The sequence below is a fragment of the Sceloporus occidentalis genome, unplaced genomic scaffold (assembly GCF_023333645.1).
Source record: "Sceloporus occidentalis isolate IW3139 unplaced genomic scaffold, rSceOcc1.0.p SCAF_43, whole genome shotgun sequence".
Classification (NCBI taxonomy): Eukaryota; Metazoa; Chordata; class Lepidosauria; order Squamata; family Phrynosomatidae; genus Sceloporus; species Sceloporus occidentalis.
Window position 1 is genome coordinate 2,415,516 of NW_028317023.1, and position 23,842 is coordinate 2,439,357.

At 36.0% G+C, this 23,842-nt stretch overlaps 1 protein-coding gene across 1 annotated transcript in view; it reads right to left on the reverse strand.

Annotated features, from left to right (window-relative positions):
- Positions 1–9,725: 9,725 nt before the first annotated feature.
- LOC149289670 (membrane-associated phosphatidylinositol transfer protein 3-like) overlaps positions 9,726–23,842 on the reverse strand; it is an 87,344-nt gene continuing 73,227 nt past the window's right edge. Inside the window, 12 exon segments of the mRNA XM_089490217.1 lie at positions 9,726–10,034; positions 10,431–10,559; positions 10,886–11,069; positions 11,710–11,859; positions 11,992–12,140; positions 12,599–12,715; positions 14,266–14,382; positions 14,896–15,044; positions 15,741–15,935; positions 19,588–19,758; positions 21,310–21,482; positions 21,982–22,163. Coding sequence (XP_089346343.1) covers positions 9,726–10,034; positions 10,431–10,559; positions 10,886–11,069; positions 11,710–11,859; positions 11,992–12,140; positions 12,599–12,715; positions 14,266–14,382; positions 14,896–15,044; positions 15,741–15,935; positions 19,588–19,758; positions 21,310–21,482; positions 21,982–22,163 — 2,025 coding nt within the window.

Here is a 23,842-nt window from a genome sequence, read left to right on the forward strand (position 1 = left end):
CGAGCCAGAACTGTTGGCCTCGTTGAGTTCTTCTACTGATATGCATGCGTGTGTACCGAGCTGAATGTGCCTTGCTGCATACAAGTAAACTCCAGCGCAAGTCATCACGTACTTGACAACATGCAATAATTTGTGCCTTTACGTGAATGATCTGCTTTAAGGCTAAAATATATTTTTTCAGATGCTAAAAAGATAGAGGAATAAATGCATGTTCTAAAGCTACTTATTCTTGGGTTTTTCACTTCCCTTGTGGCTGTCTGGTTTTCCTTTAAATGACTAACTTGTTTTACTATGATGACTGTGAACGCTGATTTTCTGCATGAATCACGGCAACTCATCATATAAAGATGATCCCAAGAATCTCAAGCCAGGGATCATACTTCTCAAATTAATTTTCTTTTGCCTTTCCAATTATCCTTAGGAAAGAAGCTATATTGAACTATCACAGTTTAATGGCTAGCAATTTGCATGCTGCGCGCCACCCTCGGCTGGCTTGGAGAAGAAGCACCAGACGTCTTCAGCACACACGTGGAGGCTGGACAGAAATTGCCTTAACCGGTATAAGTAACATCGGTGCGCGCTAAGATCTTCAAACACTCTCCTTTTTATATGTTTGTGTGACAGCTTTTTGAGCACTATTTACAGAGCCAAGTCAAAGCTCAGCTAGGACTTCACATACAGAAAATGTGTCATTTGAAATAGTTCCATCCAAATTTCAGATGGGAGGAAAAAGGGAATTTCAGATTTAATAACCTCAAACTATTTATCTTCACATCAACTGTGGTATGGTCCTATAAGCAGCAAAGGCATTCTATTGCAAAACAAATACTGGTTGTTTTACCCTAATTAACCTGCATGCTTAAATGTTGGCATAACTATCTTGTATTTTTTAAATATATTTTATATATTCCAAGATGCTCTACTCACACACACTTAAGTGATCATAGAGGAAATACTTTTGTTACAACTATAGTTGGCTGTTGGTATAGTTTTAGCTTATTTACAAACCTAAGTGCATGAAAACTGCATTTAGAGGCTCAATGATTCGACATTTAACCCTTTTTATATATCCATGTAGGCAAACAGTATGTATACTCGGACGCCTGTGAAGTCGGTGTACTTTCGCAATGATGCAGTAACTAGTTTGCCCTGTTTTCAGTTGATTGCAATTCTACAAGGGCATTGTCACTGTACAAATAATTATACGTCGCTTGTCTTTGAAAATTAACATGGCGAAGGCGCAACCCACCAGCAAAAATATTTAACGCCTTAAATATGCTGTTTGTCTGCTTTGGTGGAAATTATTAAATTACTTTAAAGAATTTGCGTTTTACATCCTACCTTGGAACAATATATTTAGTTTAAGAAACCTGAAGTTCATGAATAATAGGTCATAGCTCCTGAATTAAACTTGATGTGGTTCAAAATAATAAGATTTAGATTACATCTACCTAAATCCAATGTTACCAATATTAAAGATAATTGGGTTCTTAATTTTGTAGTTTACAGTTTGCAAATTTAAATGTAGATGTGTGAAAACGTTGCCAATGGAATCAAACCCATCCTACAGAGGTTGGCCCTTCATAATGAATGGTTGAGCGGTAAAACCACAACTCTCCATTTAGAGAATATACACTAAAGTAAAAATATTGTATAGTTCAACGATAAAATTGGGCTGTTTATAACTGGGTTAACCCAGGCCTTGTTCGATTTTATCTGTCTTTAATTCTTTATGTATGGCATAATTCCATAGCCGCACATCCTTTCATGATATCTGCAACTGGAAGTCTGTTTAGGAACTGGAATGTAATGTGTTAATGGTTTAACACTGTTCTAGACCCATACTGCTTTCTTCTCCAGTACACAGTGGCCCCACTGAACAGACACCCAAACCATTACTTTGTAAAAGTATCTAAATATTTGGGCAGTAAACATAATGAAATACATACCCAAATTACATTTGACGGCTGCACTTACATAGCAAAGAGTATTTCACGTGTTTGAAACTGCGTCGCTTGTTAACTAAATAAGTTTAGCAGGCCTCCGTCCCCTTCATTTTTCCATATTTTCTCCAAGTTCAAAGCTGTGTTTTGCAGTCCTTAACCACACAAGCCCTATACGTGGTTGAGCTTTGACAACAGTTCTGTGTGATAAAGCACATATGGCATATGCTACTTTTAACATTTTGACGCTAATAATGAAGGAATTACTTGCACCTTTTTGTACAAGCTTGTATTTTTTAAATGTTTTCTTCTCTTCTTGTTTGAAACATTTTGTATGTTTATAAAATGCTTTCAATTTTGCACATTTGGCTTGTTCTTTTGTGTGTTGGGGCAGTGGTGTACAGTAGAAGCACATGCAAAAAAAATAAGGTACATCATTGTGTATGTAAATGGCTTAGGCTAGTGGTCAACAATGGGACACGTCTTGAAGGTAGGAGAATGGATCTCTCAACTGCTTCCCTGAGAAGTACGAAATAAAATTAAGAAAAAAAATGGATTATAATGTGCCTTCTAGCAACCACCCATGTTTGGTGTATGTTTTATCCAGATGTTGGTCTAAAGCATGTTTTCTTGAATTATTACATTTGCTGTGACAAAGGGATTTAAAACCTAGGCATAAAATAACATCATCCAAAGGGTTCCATAAATATATTAATTTAGCTAATTACCTAATGTACATATGTTTATGTGGGGTGTAAAAAAAAAATTTAAAAAAAAAATAAAAAAAATTTGAGTATTAAAACCTATAGATACTACCTGTGCAGGTGAAGTACTATTGCTGTTAAAGAGCAAAAACGTTAATTGCTGTTTAGCATGTTTCAATAACGTGAATAACATATTTCTCAGAATCACTATTTATCAACGGGAAAGGTCTCCAAACTGTGGCCCTCTAGAGCTGAACGAGCATTATGTGAGATGAAGTATTGCACAGTTTGGAGGCCTCTGATCGTTAGAACAGGGAGTGTTGCTCAAAATATCATTTGACCGACAACAATGGTCTGAGATTTATTGGAATAAAATGACTATTTTTTTACATGGTAATCCCAACCATGCAACACTATTTTATGCGCTCTATTTTTCTGACACTTTTTTTTCTTTTTCTTTTTCTAGAGTGGGTTAAAGAAAAAAATTGCTAGAAAAAAAATGAATGGCCAGTCTGTAGACCACAATATATTTTGCGTTGTAGTTTTGTTGGACTGTCCTTACTTTATATTATGGCACAGACATGCTGTGTCTCCAGGGACTCCCTCCTGCATGCAAATGCTTACATACATACAAAAAAAGGCTTATAAAGAAACCCCTGCCGGTTCCAGGCATCTAAAGGAGCTGGCTGCTTGTTTTATTATATAGTAGGGCCTTCTGGTTTAATCCATCGTAGTTCCCAACAAAGCTTCATTCTATAGCTCAATAATCTAAAAATAGTCGGCATACCAGTCTCACCAGCACAGTGAAGGTCCATACGTGTTCTTATGATGTGAAAATGTTAGAAATCAAGATATTGTGCTATCAATACATCTTTTACTCACCATGGATCAGTCGGCAAACAAAAATATCAAACGAAGAGGAATGTTTAACAGGATTATTTTATTTGTTTAAAAACGAGCTGACATCAAAAGTATACTGCCTGTAAAAATCTTACATTTTGATCTTAGAAATACATAGAATAGTGTACATCTTTTATCTTACAAGGCATCGATAAGAAATATAAACCTTTTGTCACCATAAATAACTTTTTTCAACAGACGAGCAATTTCTTTATTTCAAAACTAGACGCATAGTTATAACTCTAGACCCAAAGACCAGTCTTTTCACAGGAATTCACAAACAAATTAGGACGTTCCATTTTTCACAAATATATAGAAAAATAATATAATTATTTCATTGGTTTTGGCAGGACATGAGTCTGCTGAGGAATTCACCCTGTATTTGGTTTTTGTATGGGAAAAAGTTGAGACACTCCTTAGGCTAAAGACTTAAAATAGCTGAAAAATAGCTATGAATTTTTTTGTTTTAATATGAACGTGTTTTTTTATGATTTTTATGAATTTGTTTTAATGCACTTGTTTCATTGATATATGAAATATGAAACTTCTTCTTTCAGTTTAAATAACGTATACTTGATACTTACAGCGGTGCTTCTGGAATCGTTCTTCAGCAACCACCAAGTGAAAATATCTCCTAAATATTGCATTTTTTCTGGAATGTGTATTCAAAGCTGTTAAGTTGTTGTGTCCCCCCCCCCCCAATATACTACGTATTACTATTGATATAGCGCCATCACATTACACAGCGCTGGGTAAATAAGACTTTACAAGCTGGAAATCACATAACACCGTGAGCTTACAGAAACACACAGAAAGAAGATGACTCTTGTGGAGTACCTGTGCCTCATGGTGCTTTGAATAAACAACTCGTTAGCAGTTAGCATGTCTTTCATATTTTTCTTTGTCCACGTTTTGAGAGGTTGAAGTGACCCGCGAAAGGTGAAGGGCACCTGCCTGGTAACACTGGATTTGTTACAGTATACATCGTCAGATTGTATACTAGACAGATTTATCTGGACATACTGAAACTTTTCTGCATTGCTTGTGTCCTGACATAATCGGGTAGGGATTTAGAAATAAAGAATTTAAAGACAATTAAAGATAAGAACCCTTCAGCCCAACTAGTCTGCATGTTTTTTCTTACCATAAAGGCTAATCTTCATCAGTCTTTGGTCTGGTCTTTAGATTCAGGACAGCCATATGCCCATCCCATGCAGGTTTAAATTCCCTTACTGTTTGGCTCCTATGACTACTGACAGGGGGGGAAGGACTTCATCGGATAGGCATTGCCATAAACAACCTGGTGGTTCTATTAGGCAATGTGACTTAAATAGGATATGACTGTCTACAGTAGCAACTTCCAAGACTGCAGATAAAGGTAGGTTACTGCAACAATATAAAACAAAACCATGTTTTGTCAATATAGACGTTGTACAGAATATACTTAATAACCTTTTAATATATAAAAAGCAGTCACACTTCCAGATTTTAAATATTTATGAGTGAAAAAAACTACTGATTTTGAGGAGCCTATACAACAAAATGGCACAATAACTATTTTAGTACTGCAATTACACTACATATTTTTATTTTTTCTTTCATGCATATTCTAAATCTGAAAGTCTGACTGCATTTTATATAAACGGTAATATCCAATGGATTTTCTTCATTTTTTGTGAATGTGAAATTATCTTATGGTGTACCCCCTTTATTTAATGGTGAACTGTCACTATCACAGCATTATAACAAGATTAATTTACTAGAACTAAATATGGCATGGGCTTTTTGTTTGCTAATCAGTGTAATTATAGAGAGTTAAACATTTCAAACTTTTATACTTCTTATACCTTGATAATTTATTATTCTTTCCCTCACTTTTCATATGGAGAATAAAAATAATGCTTAATTCCTCAATCCAGACTCATGACCCCCTATCATAGCACAGAATAGTGATATATATTCCATGATACTCAATCAAGTGGAAATATTTAGAACATGCTACACAATAAAACAATTATACTTTGGTCAAGCAATAAGATAACTTTTCTGGTACCAGACATGTAGGCAAACAAATCATCAACACTGTAGATTGAAGTACCTGTTTTGTATAAATTACTTGTAAAAGTCCACATAAACGCTATCACTGGCATATTAAGTGTAACACACACACACAAACACACACACACATATGTACTGTAAATTGTTTTTTTATTGAGAGAGAGAGAGCCTTTCAAAGTTGAACATCCACTCTATATTGTATAGACTGGGTTATCATGTGGCGATCCCTTGGGTTTTTATTACTATCAACATACATTATTTACACAACACCAACTTATCCTCCGGTAGGCAATGGGCATACAACCTGTAGCACCATAATTTACGACAATGGGGAAAATAGAGATTGCTTTTTCATTTACTCTATAAAGGACCACTTTAATCTGTGAAAAATGAATCCCTCCTAGGTGCTTAGTAAAGTATAAGAAATATGTGTGTCTACAAAGTAACACAGTCATTTAGGTTGGAAAAAAGACCTAAGTCCATCAAGTTCAACCCTACTCTTGATACAGAAGAACACAGCCTGAAGAAGGCGAACAAAGCCCCAAAAAATCCACATTAAAGTGATTTCCAATTGTGCCCCAAAAAGATGAAAAATTATTTGACTCTAGAATGGCTAATTTCTCATTGGATCGACAAGCTATAAAAAAAATCTAGCCAATATTTAAATATAGGTATCTAAGAATTTGATGGCACAAGCTCTGTAGTGAATTCCATCTATTTATTAGTGTTACTGTAAAGAACCTTTTCATTGATTTAAGTATAGAATCCTTCAAGTCTGAATGAATGATCTATTGTTCTTTGCACAGTCCTATTAATGAACAGGTTATCGGAGAGCGTCTGGTATTATCACTGTACATATTTGTATAATTATATCATATCCCTTTTAACCCCTTCAGTCCGATATGTACCTCCTAAAAAGCTCTGCTTAGAAGCCCTTTACGACGTACAGGTACTTCCTGACTTTCTTGCAGGGGCAGGAACATCTCCCCTCCTGCTACACAGGAGATCAGGCTGTCTTTTGAAATAATATGTGATCATTAGGGCTGATTTTTATGTGAAGATGCCTCCCTGCTTTTGTTCCTCTCTTATTACCTATAACTCATTAGCTGTATTATCACTTTATGTCCATAAAACTGAAATTTACCACTTCCTAAAGCATGAAAGAACTTTTACATGAGCACTCACATCATTTCATGAATAGAAAATCTGAGACAAAACAGAATTGAGATCTATGGGGCATTTGTCATTCTGTCAGCAATCTCTCTTTAAGGATGATTTAGAATGCAGTATTTGCAATTTTCATTTTGCTTGATTTTTTTTCATTAAAAAAAAAGAACAATAGGTGGCAGTATTGGTATTTAAAAACTCTTTGCTGTTCCAGCATTTATTTACCAGCACTGTAGATAGAAGCCGACACTGAATTTTCAAGTGAAATTTTACTGCAAGGATAAAGTGGAACATTTCTCTGCGGGACTACTTAGGCGAACGTATGGTTCATAAAGACAAAGATATTCATTAAACTGCCTTAATTCCCTACAGGGTACTGTTCTGTCACAGAAAAGGTTACAGTATCCTTGGCTCGCGTAGTTAAGTCTTTCATATATCTGTTTCCGTTGCGCTGTGTTAAATGAATTTTTTGTGAAGGCAAAAATCTGGAATGTCTCTAATAAACCTCTACCCTACCAAAACCTACCAAAACAGGGAAGAAAATAACCTCTGAAACTTCAACCTACATGTATGTCATCATTTATTCCAGTAATCATAACAACTGATACTACAGTTACTTCTCATTCTATATCAATTAAACAAGTTCATACCCCAAATTCAGCGTCATGCCAAGTCCAGGTTCCACTATGCTGGCTTGTGACTTCGGGGTTTAAAAAACATTATGATGGTCTAACCCCAGTGAGCTTCTGCTGCAGGAAGGGCTTGGCTGTATAATGTATACTAATGTACTGCGTATGTTATACAGAGCAAGCTCAGCCCTTCTTGCTGGAGAAATTGTCCAGTGTTGGCCCTTTATACTGAATAGTAGAAGTGAGAGAGTTAAAACCTCCTGGCAACTCTCTCTTTAGCAAATAAACCCCTATATATGTGCAAACCAGTTAATGAGAAGTACTTACTCTCTCTTTAAAGAGACCTCTGAGTCTTGACAGTTTATGCGACTCTACATCTATTGACAATAAATATATCACATTTGACTAAAGACTCATCTCACATAATAAAAAAAACTATTCTGCTTTATGTGCCCGATATTGTCCTGCCATTTGTTTCAAAGACCTATGAAACAATTATTTAAGTCTAGACAGTGATTTTGTGTTAAGACTGGTAGTTTGTGCTTAACGGAAAGTACAACAGAAGTTTTCAGGTTCTTCTGCCATCCGAATTCTTGGATCAGGGAGAATAACTATTAAAGTTAGCAAGATTTTCTTATACATGTTACATTTTTCTTATGGAAATTGTGGTTTGAAGATATCTTCCTCATGATAACCCAGCAAGCAAAAAGTCAATTATTGCATTTTGATTAAAAAGTTAGAAGCTGTAGTGTTTTGGTTTGCTATATTAGTCTGTGGTGTGATTAACCATGCTCTCAACGCGTGACTACACCTCTTATATAGATCACATATCTAACAGGACAAAGCCAACCAAACAACTATATAATAAAAAGCATATGTGTATCGACTACCAACTGCTATAATAATAGGTCACACAAGTGGTTACGAACATTGTAAATATGTACACTCTGTATCTGTCAAGAAGGATCTCTGTACACCCTACATGGATGCCTATCAAAGAGACACGAGGCTGAAAGACCAAGCAGTCGGGAAAAGTTTTCTGCTCGGCTGTAAACCTTCGAACAAACTATTGCACAAACATATCAGTTAAAGCACACGTCTTTACTTAAGGATTTCAATCTTTGAGAGTTGTAACGAACTATAGGTCAACCGTTTCACATGTATAGCGACACAAAACCCTTTGGAAAGTGCTGTGCATCCTTCTGGAACGTAAAAGTTTGTATTTTGGGATGAACTAGTACTGTGCGATCTGCAGCATTGTGTACTAAGTCATTCGTGTCTTATACAAAGACCCTTCGAGATTTAAATTTACTCCTCTCTTAATTCTTTCCATTGGACTCAAGGGGCTACTATAGTTAATATGTAATGCACACAATTATATATTTCACTCATATACGTAACTCCTCTGAGATTCTTGTCTGTACACACACATGTGTATCCATCACAAAGCAGGCCAACACTCGGCTAACACAGCATATCCAAGTATATTGAAAAGCAGGAACATATTATTCCCTACAGCAAATTCAGCAAGTTATTCTGCCTCTCCACTGGTCCGTTATAATGACATCGCTTCCATTATTCCCAATCTTAATAGTGACAGCTCTCCTTTCTGAACTGGCAGAATGAACATAAGCAAAATAACAATAATAACAGAGTGTAAGATGTATTATAAAGATGTTGCCATCTCTTCTCCTCAGCTACAACAGTCTTCGTAGGTGACACCCAAACTGATTATGTGGAGTCAAATCCACGCTTCCTGGCTACTTCATTTCTTACACTAGCTTGTGAAATTGCTCAAAAATGTTTGTACTGAAGGCTAACCTGGTAAAGGAGTGCATCTAGCAAAAAGGCTTCATGGATCCGCAATCCTTGAGCACCACAAAGTATCAGCATATCAGTTACTCTTGTTTACCCACTTGCTTAAAGGAATGTTTTGGAATATGGTGTCGCTGATAACACAAAAATCCGATGGTAACGTGACTATAAAAAAAAATATGGGCAACAAAACAATTTTAACGGTTTGACTTGACAATGTAACAAATTTGCAATGATTTAGGATTAGGCGGGAACAAATAGAACATATTTTTTTCCAAATTCACAATAGATGTCATAAGTATATATATATATATATATATAATATATAACACTGATCTGCCACTGTTGATAGTTCTTATCTGTGCCCTCTTGTTGACCATTTGTGGGGAGGATCATATGGAAGGCCACCACAGATCGGTCATATTGCTGTTTGCATGCTGCACTTCCTCCCTCCCATTTCCTAAGGCCTATTTATCATGTGCACATTAAATTAGGAACACTCATCTTTGTTATGGTGAGGGTTCGAATTTATGACTTGCATTCCTCACCCAAGAGAGTGGGTTTAAATGCCGGTCGTGATCTTTGTCCGATTCTGGTTGGCTCTGTGCTCTTTCTGGTTTGGGGTTTGTGGAGGGTGGTTCAGGCTGTTGAACGGACATAGTCCTGCGCAGGTGGTTCCTTTTCCGCAGGAATTCAGGCTGAGTGTGCAGGCCAAAACTACCTTTCCTCAGGATCATGCGGGAATTGTTCTTCTTAGGACGGGAGTGGTGGCCAAATTCTAGAGAGGCCAAGTGAGCAGCATATCCCTCACTTAGGAACTACAACAAAAGATGAACAACTTGCATGTTAATATCTGCGTTGAACCATGTACTATACACAATCACACAATCTTTGGTTATATATTGAAATATATATTATTGTGTAATATATTGCATTGTAAAATTGTAATTTTAAACATTTTGGGATATGGTAAAAAAATTATTGGATAATTAAAGTTTTAGCGTCAAGTGAGGTAGAGTCTTGTGCCAATCGCTGACAATGAAGCAAACTCTAAAAATCACATGCTCTATGCAGTCTACTTTCATATTATTTATATCACTCTTATAACATTATATCATATATTTTTGAACATGTATATATGGCACCAAAACCCTTGAAGCATCCAAAAGTAGGGGGAAGCAGAGTATTATACACAATATTTCTGTATCACTGACCTGACACTGGTTTTGATATTTCTTTGCTGGGCGCCCAACAATATAGATTTGAGATGGTGACAGCCCAAGCACATTATAGACAGATATGTCCTTCATGGAGCCATACGCAGCAGTGATCTTAATGTGACACTGCAAAGGAAAAACAAGCATTATTGGTAGTCGTGCAGTTTAAACACATTAATTTAAAAAAAAAACATTATTACAGTATCTACCACACTGTGTAGACCATTTACTGGGATCTGGGACCCATCACAAAATGTGCAACTCCATGGAGGAATTCTAATAGACATATTTTTGTATGTGTTATCCAGGGGATGATTTATAGAACAGTTAAGAAAATGAGGTCTTAAAGATAATTCTGCATATAAATAGTATTGCTTTGGACAGCAGAATTCTGGAAATTAAACAAAATAGGTTGTTAAAATTAAACCGAATAGATTACTAGTTATTCTTACCTCTTGCATTAGATTCCGGAGAAAAATAGTTTTTTGTCTCAGTGGGTCATGCACCAGGCCATCAGAGAAAAAGATCATCCCCTGCGGAAAATTGTGCTGTGATAACCAAGAGACTACACGTTGTTTCTGCATGTCTGGACGTCCTGTTATATAGATTATTAGAAAACCCAAGTCTTGCCAATGCCTGAAGGACATGGAATAATATATTATGATAGGTCATTAAATACATGGCCGTATTGTGTGTATCCTAGAACAATACCACATCTTTAATATTAGGAGGTCTATTTACTAAATGAGGGGTTTGTGTGAGTGCAGAATCACAAAATTCTGTTGGGGAGGGACAAGACAGGAGTAGGTAGAAGTTTGCTGTGCAGTGCGTGAAGAAATACTTCTCCCCTGCAGAAGAAAATGACCCAGAGCCCCAGGAAAGCAGCACGTCACCCAGACACTTCAGGTGAAACTAAGAGGGTTCCAGGTATGAGGGCAGGTGACGCTGCCCATATGTAAGTGGCAGCAGCTGCTAGTGCCACCTGACCAGTTGACCACTTATATGGTAGTGCTGTGACAGCAAAGATAACACACTACCAGAGGTTCATGCACAACACATTCAAACGTTCTTTCACTCCCTACAGTGCCAAACAGGGCAGATGAGCACACATTCTTGGCATCAGGCGTCTCCTTTATCTGCACTTTGCCGGTAACAGCCCTGTGATTCCACAAGGTGTTAGTAAACTTGGTCGACTCCCACTATAAATCTAGATTATGTTCAGTTCTACCTCAATGTGTAAATGTTACAGTCTGAAGCACAAGACGGTGTCCTTTACCTGACCACATCCACTGCACCAGCCCTGACTTTGGGATCACTGCCCATGATGGACACACTTGCTGCAAAAGAGCCATCTATGCTGAAAACGACACATTCCATGCCACGGGGCAGTACTGTCAGGTAACTCTGGGCATTGCTCTGATCCCCCCTATATGACAAAAGATTTACAATCTCAATAATTTATTAAGAAAGGACTAATTACATTTTTTTCATGCATGTAGATCAATAAAACAGGAGAATGAATGAACATTTGGCACGGCATTAATACCACAAACCTCACCTTACAACCATCTTAATGGGGAAAACTCCTACCCCCAACCTCTTATCTTCTGGAATACTGTAAGACACTCGTCCACTGCTGTTTGAAATCTCTGTTTCAAAGTACACCCATCTGCCATTGGATGGTTCTGTCATGATCATGATGTCCACCTGAAGCATAAATACTTTGAGCAAACATTTTCCATGGGTTTTTTTTGCATAACGGTCTCTTACTTTTTCTAAAGCTGTGATAGAAATCAGTCTTTCAAAGGCTGTCAGTATATACATGGTTTTTAGATGTTACAAACAAAACTATAAAAAATAGGACAAAAAGAAGAAACTACCAGGCTACCATCCACAAAAGCCCCAATGCAAGTATAAAATAACATAGAAGTTGCACACAAAACTATCAATATAGCAAAAATAGTGTATTTTAATGTAAACATACAGCTAACAAGGTCATATCGAAGAGTACATACAACAACACACTAAAATAAACCAAAACATTGAGCCCTAGATATAAAAAGTTGATGCTGGATACCACCAGCAACACACCAGAAAGATTATGACAAGAAAGAAAACAGAAGAACGGTAAGATAATGTCAACAGAAGAAATCTTCTTCACATACCTTCTCTCCGGTCAGAGCTACCATGTCTAATGGTCCATACATGAAACGACCAACCAGGACTTGAGGACCACCTTCCACAGCAATTACATCATTGGCTCTGTGATTGGCTGTCACATTCTAAAAAGACGGACACTTATTACAGATATGAAATGATATTGAATGTCCAGTTTAGATAAATAACAGGTCATAGATGTATAAAATCTCACTACCGCATTGATTTAACTTACATGAACAAGGCATGCAGAATGGTGTAAACTGCTAGCGCATTGTTTTACAGGCACTGTCCAATGATGGCTCTTTTGATTTAATAATATATGAGCTGACACTATGTGTATAATCTAGAATAAAATTATATATATATTAAAATGTTTAATAAAAAGAACTCTGAAGGATGAAAGAGGAGATACCAGCTAGCAAAGGTGTTTGCAGCTAACACAATGAGCAACTTTAAAATAACTCTGACATTGTAGCTCTATCTTGTACATAATGCTTCTCTTTGAAACATTAGTGGAATACTAATTCGAGTCTCATGGAACGTGTTAAGGAAGGTGAGATATCATACTAATTTTGCTTTAGACACTCAATTAGGATATTAATTTCTTGGGGGTTATTTCTCTAGCCAAAATGTAATGTAAGTAAACGAAGGTTTAATTTGAAGATAGGAAACCTGTCATAGGGGACGATTCTTTCAGCACCATGGACAGCATTCCACATAGAGGTCTACAGAGGTCTAGCCCCTTCAATGAGCAACAATCTATTGACCTTGTTCATATTAAATAAGTAATGAGTGGATAAATAATTGAAGTGCATTTAGTACTCAAGTCCCAATGTGCCCACTTTTATTTGCACCAAACAACAAATGTGCCCAGTACTGTAATAAAGAGCTGGAGTGAAATTGAAAGTTTTTTTATTTTGCATATTTCTGTGCTTTGTTATGAGAACAGAAAATGTAGACATGCTTAATTATTCTGCTGACATCACATACTCTTCTATTCCCATTACATTCACTGTGATTAGATAAATAAGACATATGATGTAACCCACCTAAATGTGTTTCAAATACTTGAAATAACATTATTACCCAAAAAACTGACTTCCTACCTTCAATATAATTCTAATGCTTTCTTCACTATTCACAATCATAACAGACTGAACACCCAGATGCACTTCAGAAAAGCAGTTAAATCAGCCAAAAATGGATGGCAAATAGCTGCTTTGCTGTCTCCTAATCTAAGAGATATTTTACTGTAATGGTAAAAGAAAATGCGTTGTGTGAGAAATAACAGGCTGCTGATTGTAACTAAAGTCTTGCTTTATCACCATGAGCTTTGGCCACAAAAATGGCATCGCAATCTATTCAAAACTGGGGCTCTTCTTTCCAGAGTTATTTGCGCATCACAAAGTTATTTATTACCATTTATTGATTTATATAGCGCCGTCATATTCTGCAGCGCTGCAGGCAATTTACACATTGTTCTACTTTAAACTTCTTTCTATAAGGACCTTAATCATCCAAGCTGCCTGAGAGGAAACATCCTACAGTGATAAGTAAGGTTATCATTTATCAGATTGGAGTTGTTAAGCACAAATTGCTGAGCTCTGCTTTTATCATTCTCAGCTAGTTCATAGGAAGATGTATTTGAGGATATTTTGTCCTCTGTAAATACCCGTAATTTGACGTGATTCCTCTTGCGTAGCCATTTCTCTTGTCTACTTGAAGGGCTCATATTCATGGTGTCAATGCCTTCTTTCTGTTGGATTTGCACACTTTCATATCTCATAAGCTGGAAGACAGTGAAGGCTGATCATAAGATAGTTGTATGTACAAACCCCTATTGAGAAAAGCCTTAAGTACGGTAATTTGCAAAAGAATAATTATCTAGCTATATGGGTTCCATGTATACAATAACTTAATGTAGTTCAGTATTAAGATTGGTTTCCTAAAAGTCAACAGAGTCGAAAAATGGTATCAATATGTTCTATATTATATATTATCTGGTACTCAGATAAGTTGTTTTGATTAACCTTATCACTCTCTTACAAAAATGTTTGGCACCAAATGTCTTCCTTTGCCCCACAGTGCTACTACAATAAAGGAGACATTTTTTTGCAAATTGACAATATACAAAACTGACAATAACACTAATACTTGTAAAAGACTAGTACAAAAGATAAAAAAGGCCTTTACTCTTGTGAGCTTAGAGATATACCGTTATACTGATATACTATAATAAAAAGGCAAGTAAATAAAAATAAACAAACAAAAAATGAATTAATGCCATTCGTGTGACTCTTACCTGTCGCAAAATAAAAGCCACCACATCAGTAGATTCCCAGTAACTTGCATGAAATAGATGTGGCAGAGCCACGGTCGGGAAGGCAGTGAGGACATCAGGACAATATAAGGCATAGTCCAGACGCTTTGTTCCCCACCAATTTGCAGTAACTGGATTAAACCAAATAAAAGGAAGGAAATATGATCAAACCAGTCAGCCCACATGTTTAAATATTTGAGCAACACAGAGACTTTAGAATTACGTATTTATCTATTTATAGTTATACTCTGAACATTTTGACTGAAAAATATATTTTTCTTAATTTTCAATGTCTTTATGAGGCATTCAAGGGGAAGCTTCACCTTTTCCTCATTCTCTGATGAAGGCACCCAAGGTGGTTTCAGTTTTCAAGAACATTGGAATTTGGGGTATCGAACAGGTTCAGTTTCTCAGTCCAGTGAATAAGGACAAACATAGAAGGCCCATTGATTAATAGACCAAACAGAAGCAGTCTCACCAAGATGCAAGAGAAGAAACAGAGCTGCGCGGCAAGGGGATATGGACACGGCAGTGGTGAGCGGAGAAGGTAGGGAGACATTTGAAAACAGCATGAGAGAGAGTGAATGAGAGTGTGAGAGAACATGAATGAGAGTGTGACAGAGAGAGTGGGTTAGAGCGTTATAAAGCATGAGAGCGTGCATGAGGGTGAGTGACAATGAATTTACTTTCCGAATGGAAAATGCCCTCCGATTGTTGTCAGAACCAAAAGGGCAGAAAATGAAAATTTGTCTAAATCGGTTTTAGTCCATTTGCAAAATTCTAACAAAACCATATTACATATATTACAGAAACACAATGTTCCTTACTGTTAGCAATCTTGGCAGAGGGCAGGCTTTCCGAGGACCCTGACATCTCACTGTTCATGCTCACCAAACTTGATCTTCTGCCTTTTGCCTGAGTAGGGGTTGATTGATTAGGAAGTGCTGTTGTTTCTGTAGAAGTGGTGTTGTTGGATGTTGTATGTTCTGCAAACGCAGCACTGCAGGCTTGTATAGCATCCACTGTAAAAAAAAAAAAAAAAAAAGACTAAGATTAAAAAATCAGCATTTTTTACTTTGAGTCCTCCTGCATGTTTGAAGATAGTAGAATCTTTAGATGTACATTTAAAGAAAATAATGTCCCAATGTCCCAGGTATTGGGGAATTAATACAATGTTTCATGGAAAACAAAATGTATGAGTTACATACTAGGCCATTCTCTTCAAAACTGGAGAGATTACGACTATCTTGGGGTTCTTGGGAAGATAAGGTTAAACGCTATTGTAATAAATAATCCTTAAATGTTTATGTTGGAAATTCCGTAATTTTAACACTCATTTTTTCTTTATAATTTTTGTGATATGCTGTTCTTTTGTATATATAGAATATTCTTGTCTTTTTTGACATGCATTATATATATGTTGCCAAAAACTCCCCTTCCCTGTTTTTCCTCCCCTTTTCTTTTGTTTTGTTCAGACTATGCTGTTAAATTCAAGTATGCTTTTGCATTTACTATGTATAATTTTGTATTATTTGTTATGTTACAAAAATTTCTTTTAAAAAAAAACTTTAATAAAAATATTTGAAAAGAAAACCACCTCCGAATACCTGTGACCTGTGTGTTTTTTGCTGTCCATGTATTCACATATAAATTTAAGCTTTATTATTTATTTTATTAAGAAACAGTTCAAAAAGCATTGATCATTGAAAGTTGGGGATCTCCTTTTCTAGGTGCATAGCATTTTCTTGTCAAGAGGACCTGCCACTTTCCCAAATCTTACGTTTTCCCATTCAATAAATTTAACAGAATGAGCCAGTGTAGACTTTAGCTGGTCTTTAGCCCAATGCCAGGCTTAATCTAGTTCATCAAGATGAAAGTCAGAAAGGAAAAGGTGCTGAAGTGTTTTCACATCCTCTTTCTTTTGGTGCTTGCTTGCATCCTTTGGATGCTCAGGGAGTGAACGTTAGCTGGATCAGGGTATACCTTGGTCTTTGCTCACCTCGTGTCCCACTACTTACAATGTATGCCTACCTCTAATATTTAAGACAGTACTGAGAGAAGAGTTATTATACAGAAGAGTATATTTTTAATAGTTGGAATCAGAATATTTCTCCTAATACGAGGGAAATATGTTGTGCTTATTTCATCAAACTGTACAGAAAACAAAATTCTGCTACAGCAAGAAAACTTTCAAAGTTCCATTTCAAAGAGAATAATTAATCAAAGCTATTTCTAAGTGTCTTGCATTGATTTATAGGTCCCATAGAGCAATAGGACACAAAGAGTTTATTTTGATTTGGTGGCTGTCTTACCACTTGATAAATCACCAAAATAAATGCCTTGCATGCAATTTTGCAAGAGTATTTTACTTACTGAAGTGGAAAGCAAAATACCAAAAATCGAGAAAACTCCAACCAATGAGAAAAAGACAAAATATGTCAAAATATTTGTTTTAACCATGGACTTTCATTGAGTACCTTCTGAGTAAAGCTCATGAGGAAGCAATATTATTATTACTATTATTCTGTGTTTTACACATTCTGGGCTCGGTTAAAGACCGTGTTAAAATGCTATCATAGCTGGATTAAGACTCTGTAAATTTATAGGCTATATGTATCTTAATGACTGTTTGTACTCATATTGACAGAGCCAATCCAAAAGCATCATGGCACCCATAGCAATATACACCTTTCAGGAAAAAAACTGGTGGGGAACATCACTACAAAATGCTCTCCAATGTTAGTAAACAATGGACCCAGAAGGGGCTTAGCAGATGCAAAGTGTGCCCAAGGTGCCCGAAACCACAGTGCTGACCCACACAAGTACTTTATTTTTTCCTGGTATTGTCTAATATTCAGGATTGTCTTATGCCCACTTAATGCATGCTTAAATTCTCTCACTGTATTAAAGTCTACCAATTCTACTGGAAGGCTGATCCACTTATCTACCACCCTCTCAGTAAAGTAAAGAATGCTTGTATGACAGCAAAGCCTCTGACCGTCTAGTTTTAGATTATACAGTATCGTCCTCCATTGAAATAAAGTTCCCTCCTGTACTTAGAAATACGGCATTAACTGTGATTAAAATATTATCACTTAAAATGTGACAGGAAAAGAAACAGCTGATTTTAGGACTCCTTTCTCAAGAAACTAATTTTATCTCCCACAGATACATGCTTCAAACCTGCTAACAATTATGTTGCACTATACACCGAATGTGGCAAGTAACATAAATAATACATAAGAAAGGAAAAACATTGAATCTATAGTGGAATCCTCCCTGTTTGGATATTTCAAGGCTGATAAGTTAAACACCAGTTGTATAGCATTGATGCCTATCACACAGAATCAGTTTTCCATCAGTCAAAGCTGACAGTAAAGGAATGAGGGAAGCGAATGAACAACTGTCCTGAATGGACTAATGCACAATATGGTTATAGTATAGAATTGAGCATCATTCAGTGCGGGACGTATTGCCTTTATTTTACTTTAGCCCTGGTCATAGATAAAAAGATACTTTATAATCAGAATACACATACACACAAAAAAGAGAATTGTGATTTTCATTTAAACATAGATTTAATACACATGATTTCATTACACGTGGATCTGCACAATTCTATAGCTGATAGAAAACTGAATTTGTTTCTTGGTCGTACAACACAGCTATAGAGGGAACTAGAAATTGATGGACCCCATATCATGAAGAACTATAGTTTCTCCTTTGCTTTACTTTGCACAAGTCAACTGAAACTGTTACATGCACTCTATACCACAACACAACCAGATACTTGAACATGCAGTGAAAGTCAAGTGTTAACTTGATGCAACTGCATTCAGGTTAAACAGAATGCAGTTGCAGATTAGTTTCTATGTGTTGGCCATTTCAATTTCAACTTTAAATTCAACTCAACTTAACCTGAGTGCAACTCCACTGCAACATTATTTTCAACGGTGTGCGAAGAAGCAAAGCCAAGTACAGTTAAGTTGTTGGCAATTGTGCAGAAGTTGACATTTGCAAATAGATGAGCTAGTGAGTTTGGTTAAATTTGAAAATTTGAGTCCATAACTCAATTTAAAGACAGTTATGAAACAATTTATGTTTTTGAAGTAATGTAAAAACTATATTCTAATAATATATAACGTAACATGTCCAGAAGAATAAAGTGCTAGGGCTTGGTTATCTCCAGTTCAGCCATGCCCTGCAGATTCGGTATATAAACACAGTTTAAAATCTCGGGACATAAAAACCAAATAAGCATTTTAAAATGTAATCAAAATAGAATGATTGTATAACACTGTATAATAAAATGAAGCTTTATAATATCCTCCTACTTTTAGCCAAAGAACCCTTTTCCATTCTTGCAATTTAAAGCATTCTATTATATTCTGGGTAACAAAGGGCAATTAAGACAATGCAGTGAATAATACTAATGGTGTATACACATAAAACTGAAATAATCATACACTCCAAGTTTAACTGTTTAATGCACTGGCAACATACTGCAAGATGAACAATGCATTGTTACAGTTTGAATATAATTCTGCAATGGTTTATTCACAGAGTTCCTGAACCTTTCTTTCACACTTTGTGGAATTGTTTCTATGATGGCTGAACAAAATGTGTATTACGACGGCTAAAAATATAATCTAGGATAAGTATAGTAAGCTTTACCTAAAAGATATGACTTTCCATCTCCAAGTGGATCCTTCTGATATCTGGGCACATTAAATGGGGGGAGCATGTGGAAGGACTTCTCTAGTAGAGGCTCCAGCCTACAAGCAGATGGATCGGCGGAATGGAAGAAACTGTAGACCTGGCTGCAGGCAGGACGAGCCCTACACACTGCAAAAAAGAAAGGAAAAAACAATGGGTCATTATTTGCCCGTGGAACTTCACTTGTGTGTGTAAATATACTTTATGTTGAAAAGAAAGTACACCATCTTTGAGTTCTATAGTCTTACGTATCAGGACACAATAACAATCATCTGTTCCTTAGCAGGTCTAAAGGTTAGGTAAATACAACCTCAGATGAATAACAACACATGCTATATTACAATGTGCCATGATTTATTCAACAAAAATAAAGCCAAAATGGAGAAGCCAATTGCCCTTGATTAATTGATCAGCACCAAGTGTGACCACCTCTATAAAAGCTGAAGTTTTAGCAGTTTGCTGGTCTGGAGCATTCAGCATTCCGCAATGATCTTAGACAAGCAACTTTTGCTGCCCATCAATCTGGGAAGGGCTATAATGCCATTTCCAAACAGTTTAAAGTACATCAGTCTACAGTGAGTAAGATTATTCAAAAGTGGAAAACATTCAAGACAATTCAGCATTAAAAAAGTCACGCTAACTCCCATCTGGCATTGTGAATTTTTAATGATAATGTTATACTATTTGCAAAGTAATATTTTATTTCCACTGTTCAATCAACCTGACTGGGAGCAGATGTTTATTGCCTGCAGTGCGGGTCTCGTGCATGCATACATTACTATTTTCGAAAGCAATGAATGGCATTATTTTATTGCTCATTTTTTGTTTTCATCAGCAGTCTACTAGGTGTGCAAATAAGAAAGATTTCTCTTATTTGACAAAAACAAATTGAATACACATATCTCTTGGGCTTTTTCCATTTTGCTAAATAACAGACCGATCAGAGATACACGATATAATGTTAAGCGGCAAACACAGACGGCAAGTAATGAATTTTCTGTTTGATTTTTGAAAATCTAAACTTAGATTTGGAGTCATAATGTTTCCTCAAAATGCACATTTTCCACTTTCACAGAAACATAGAATTTGATGGCAAATAAGAACCATTTGGTCCATCTAGTCTATATTTCCTATAACTAAAACTTCAATCAGTCTTTGGTCCCATCTTAGATTCTGAATAGCTTGCATTTTTACAATCTCTTAATACTTCAAATTCCGATGAATGCAGATTTCTAAGCAGGGGGAAATTAATGGAAGCTATGTTCTCTTTAAAAAGAGCATTTGTTTCAACCCCTCAGGAACATCTAGGATTGATTAAACTCCACAGTTCATTCAATTAATACAATCAGGTCAACTAAGTGATATGTTCATATAATAATTACCAGTAAAAATAGGCAACAGGAGAGGCGGAGCTACTGTGGTGGTGGGGGTGCAGGGCGAGCATGGTGGGGGGTGCAGGGCGAGCATGGGCATAAACAACAGTCTCCACACTGAGAGAATGATGTATTGACCTAGAGGCCTTTTAATCAGCTACCAAGCAAGAGGCCCTAGGTCACATCCAGGAAGCTTCCAAGAATGACAGCAAAATATTGAATATGAGAATCCTTCTTAGAAATAACAATAGAGCAACAGAAAATGCAATTGTTATAATGATGTCAATTAAGAATAAAACATTCTTACCATCTAGACCAGGTAGTACAGTCCTTCTCATGGCCAACACTAATCCCAAGGGTGAACCGAAGAGGAAGAAGTCTGACACTTCAAAATCAAACCGCCCAAGCATAACTTCACAAAGGTTGGAGCTTCCGCTTCGTGGAAAATCCACATCATCCTTCAAAACACTTGAATGGATACTGCATAGGAAAAAATGCAAATCAATATAATAAAGGAATACAAGCGAAAAGACGTGTGTCTTGTTTATACATGGTTCCTTAAAGCATTTTTATTCATTTTAAACTGTTGTTTGCATCTATGGCCATTGCTCGTTAGTGGTGGAACAGCCAATATTATAATAATTAATAACCCGGCAAAGGCTGACATTAAATGTCATCAGTGTCCTTTCCGACAACCTATCTAGAGATTCCCATGTCTGTTCATCAGTATGCAGCATTACTGAGCAACCTGGCGAACTAAACTTCCAATAACTAACTGTAATGTCACAATGTAACTTTGGAAAGAATATCAGTCTAGGCAGGAGACCAGCTAGGCAGAGCAGCCACTGCTTGAGTTTCCCCACTGTTTTGGGGTTATTTGAACTATAAGTAAAGGATTAGCTGATGTTAGATTTTCTCGCTAGAATGTCACGTTGCAAACACATGGGCCATTGTAATTTACATTAGATATGTTATTGACCTAGATAAGAAGGCATGGTGCTGTGTTATAGTATCACAGTCGTAAGTGGATGAGTCACTCTGCTTCCGATGTAAAGGTTGCCGCGGTTCTCCATCATCCAACACTCCAGAGATGTCAATATTGCTTTTGCTGAGGCGCTTAGTACTCCGTAAACCAGCGTTTTCACACACAATGGGACTTTCCTAACACAAGAGAATAAAAAACAGGAATCAGATATTTTACTGTGTGTTTTTATTTTACTGCATCTTCATCTTTGCATTTTAACCAAGAGAAGTTCTTAATAGCTATGTAATTACTTTATTTATTAAGAGTATCAGTCTACTGCCTTTCAGTGACCTTGATATTACTCCATTAAACACTACCCAAAACCCAAAAGATAAGCTTCAGGGTACTAAAGCAAGCACATTACATTTATTTTGTTTTATTATGCAAGATATCTTCATAAATTCACCCCATAATTATCTTGAAAAAAATATCCAGTTAGGGACTTAATGATTTTATTGCAATTATGTGTGTTGGCACTTGCCTCATAACATCATCAAGGCTTTAATAAATGATGCAATCACTACATGGAATCACTAAATGATGCTAATAGCATACAGTTGAATGAAAACATAAAATAGAAATTGTGAGTACAGGAGGGCTCTAACAGATAGTATAAAACCTACAAAGAAGGGTTATTTGGTAAAAAGTCAGAAATAAAATGTAAGACAACATACTACTGATATAACACTATATAATGAAAATAAAATGTAATTTAAATGCCACGTATAACTAAAAATGTTGTAGGTATTCTGGGGAAGGAAGCAAAAAATAATAATAATAAATAGAAGATGACAAAATTAATATATACATTTTATGCCTGATAATATTTTGCATTATTAACCTTATCTCACTTTTTCATTAACTTTCTTATGAAGAATTCATACAATAGGATTGTGTGATACAATACATTTCCTATTTTATTCTGTGGCATATATGGGGTTTCTTTTAAATGAGATTTACACGACTTCATGTGAAGTCCTCCAACCTTCCTATTCTCAAATCAGTGGAGTCCAGTCTGTTACTGCTACGCTTTTCTCCTGCCATTTTGAACCTACTAACCGCCACTACCACATTACATGTAATTTACTCCAGTATGTCTGCTCTAATAGACTCTGACGTTATACCCTTATTGCTCATAAGACTAAGTGTTCCTGGGTACATTACGTACAATTCATATTTTTTAAAAATATAATTTTAGTACAGATTCCTAGCTATACCACTAGATGGCAGCATAGTAATTGCCCAGGCTTTTCAAAATAAGTTTAGTTATCTAGCGCTAACCTAAAAATGTTGGAAGAAATGCATACAACAGTTCTGTATTTTGACCAGTGTAGTCCTACATACTTGTCAAGTGAAGTATACATTAAAGGTCAACGAAAACCCATATTCTATATTGACACATTGAATAAATGAATTGTTATTGCATAAGAGTTTAGCTTTGATTAATGCAAAGTAATATTTACATATTTAAGAAAAAAAAATACCCAAATATTTCAAATACTACTGCAACATCCTCAAAAAAAATGCAATGTCAATTTATAATTATAATTTATGATTTATTTGGAATGCGTTATTCTGGATTTTTTTGTTGTTATTCTGTTTCTCACTGTTCAAATAAACCTACCATTAAAATTATAGACTAATCATGTCTTTGACAGTGGGGAGATGTTCAAAATCAGAAGGGGATCAAATAATTTTCTCCCTCACTGTGTGTGTGTATATATATATATATAGATATATATATATATATGTAGTGATCATGTAATGATTTAAGAGTAAGTTCTAAACATAGGTTCATAGACAAGCTATAAGTAAA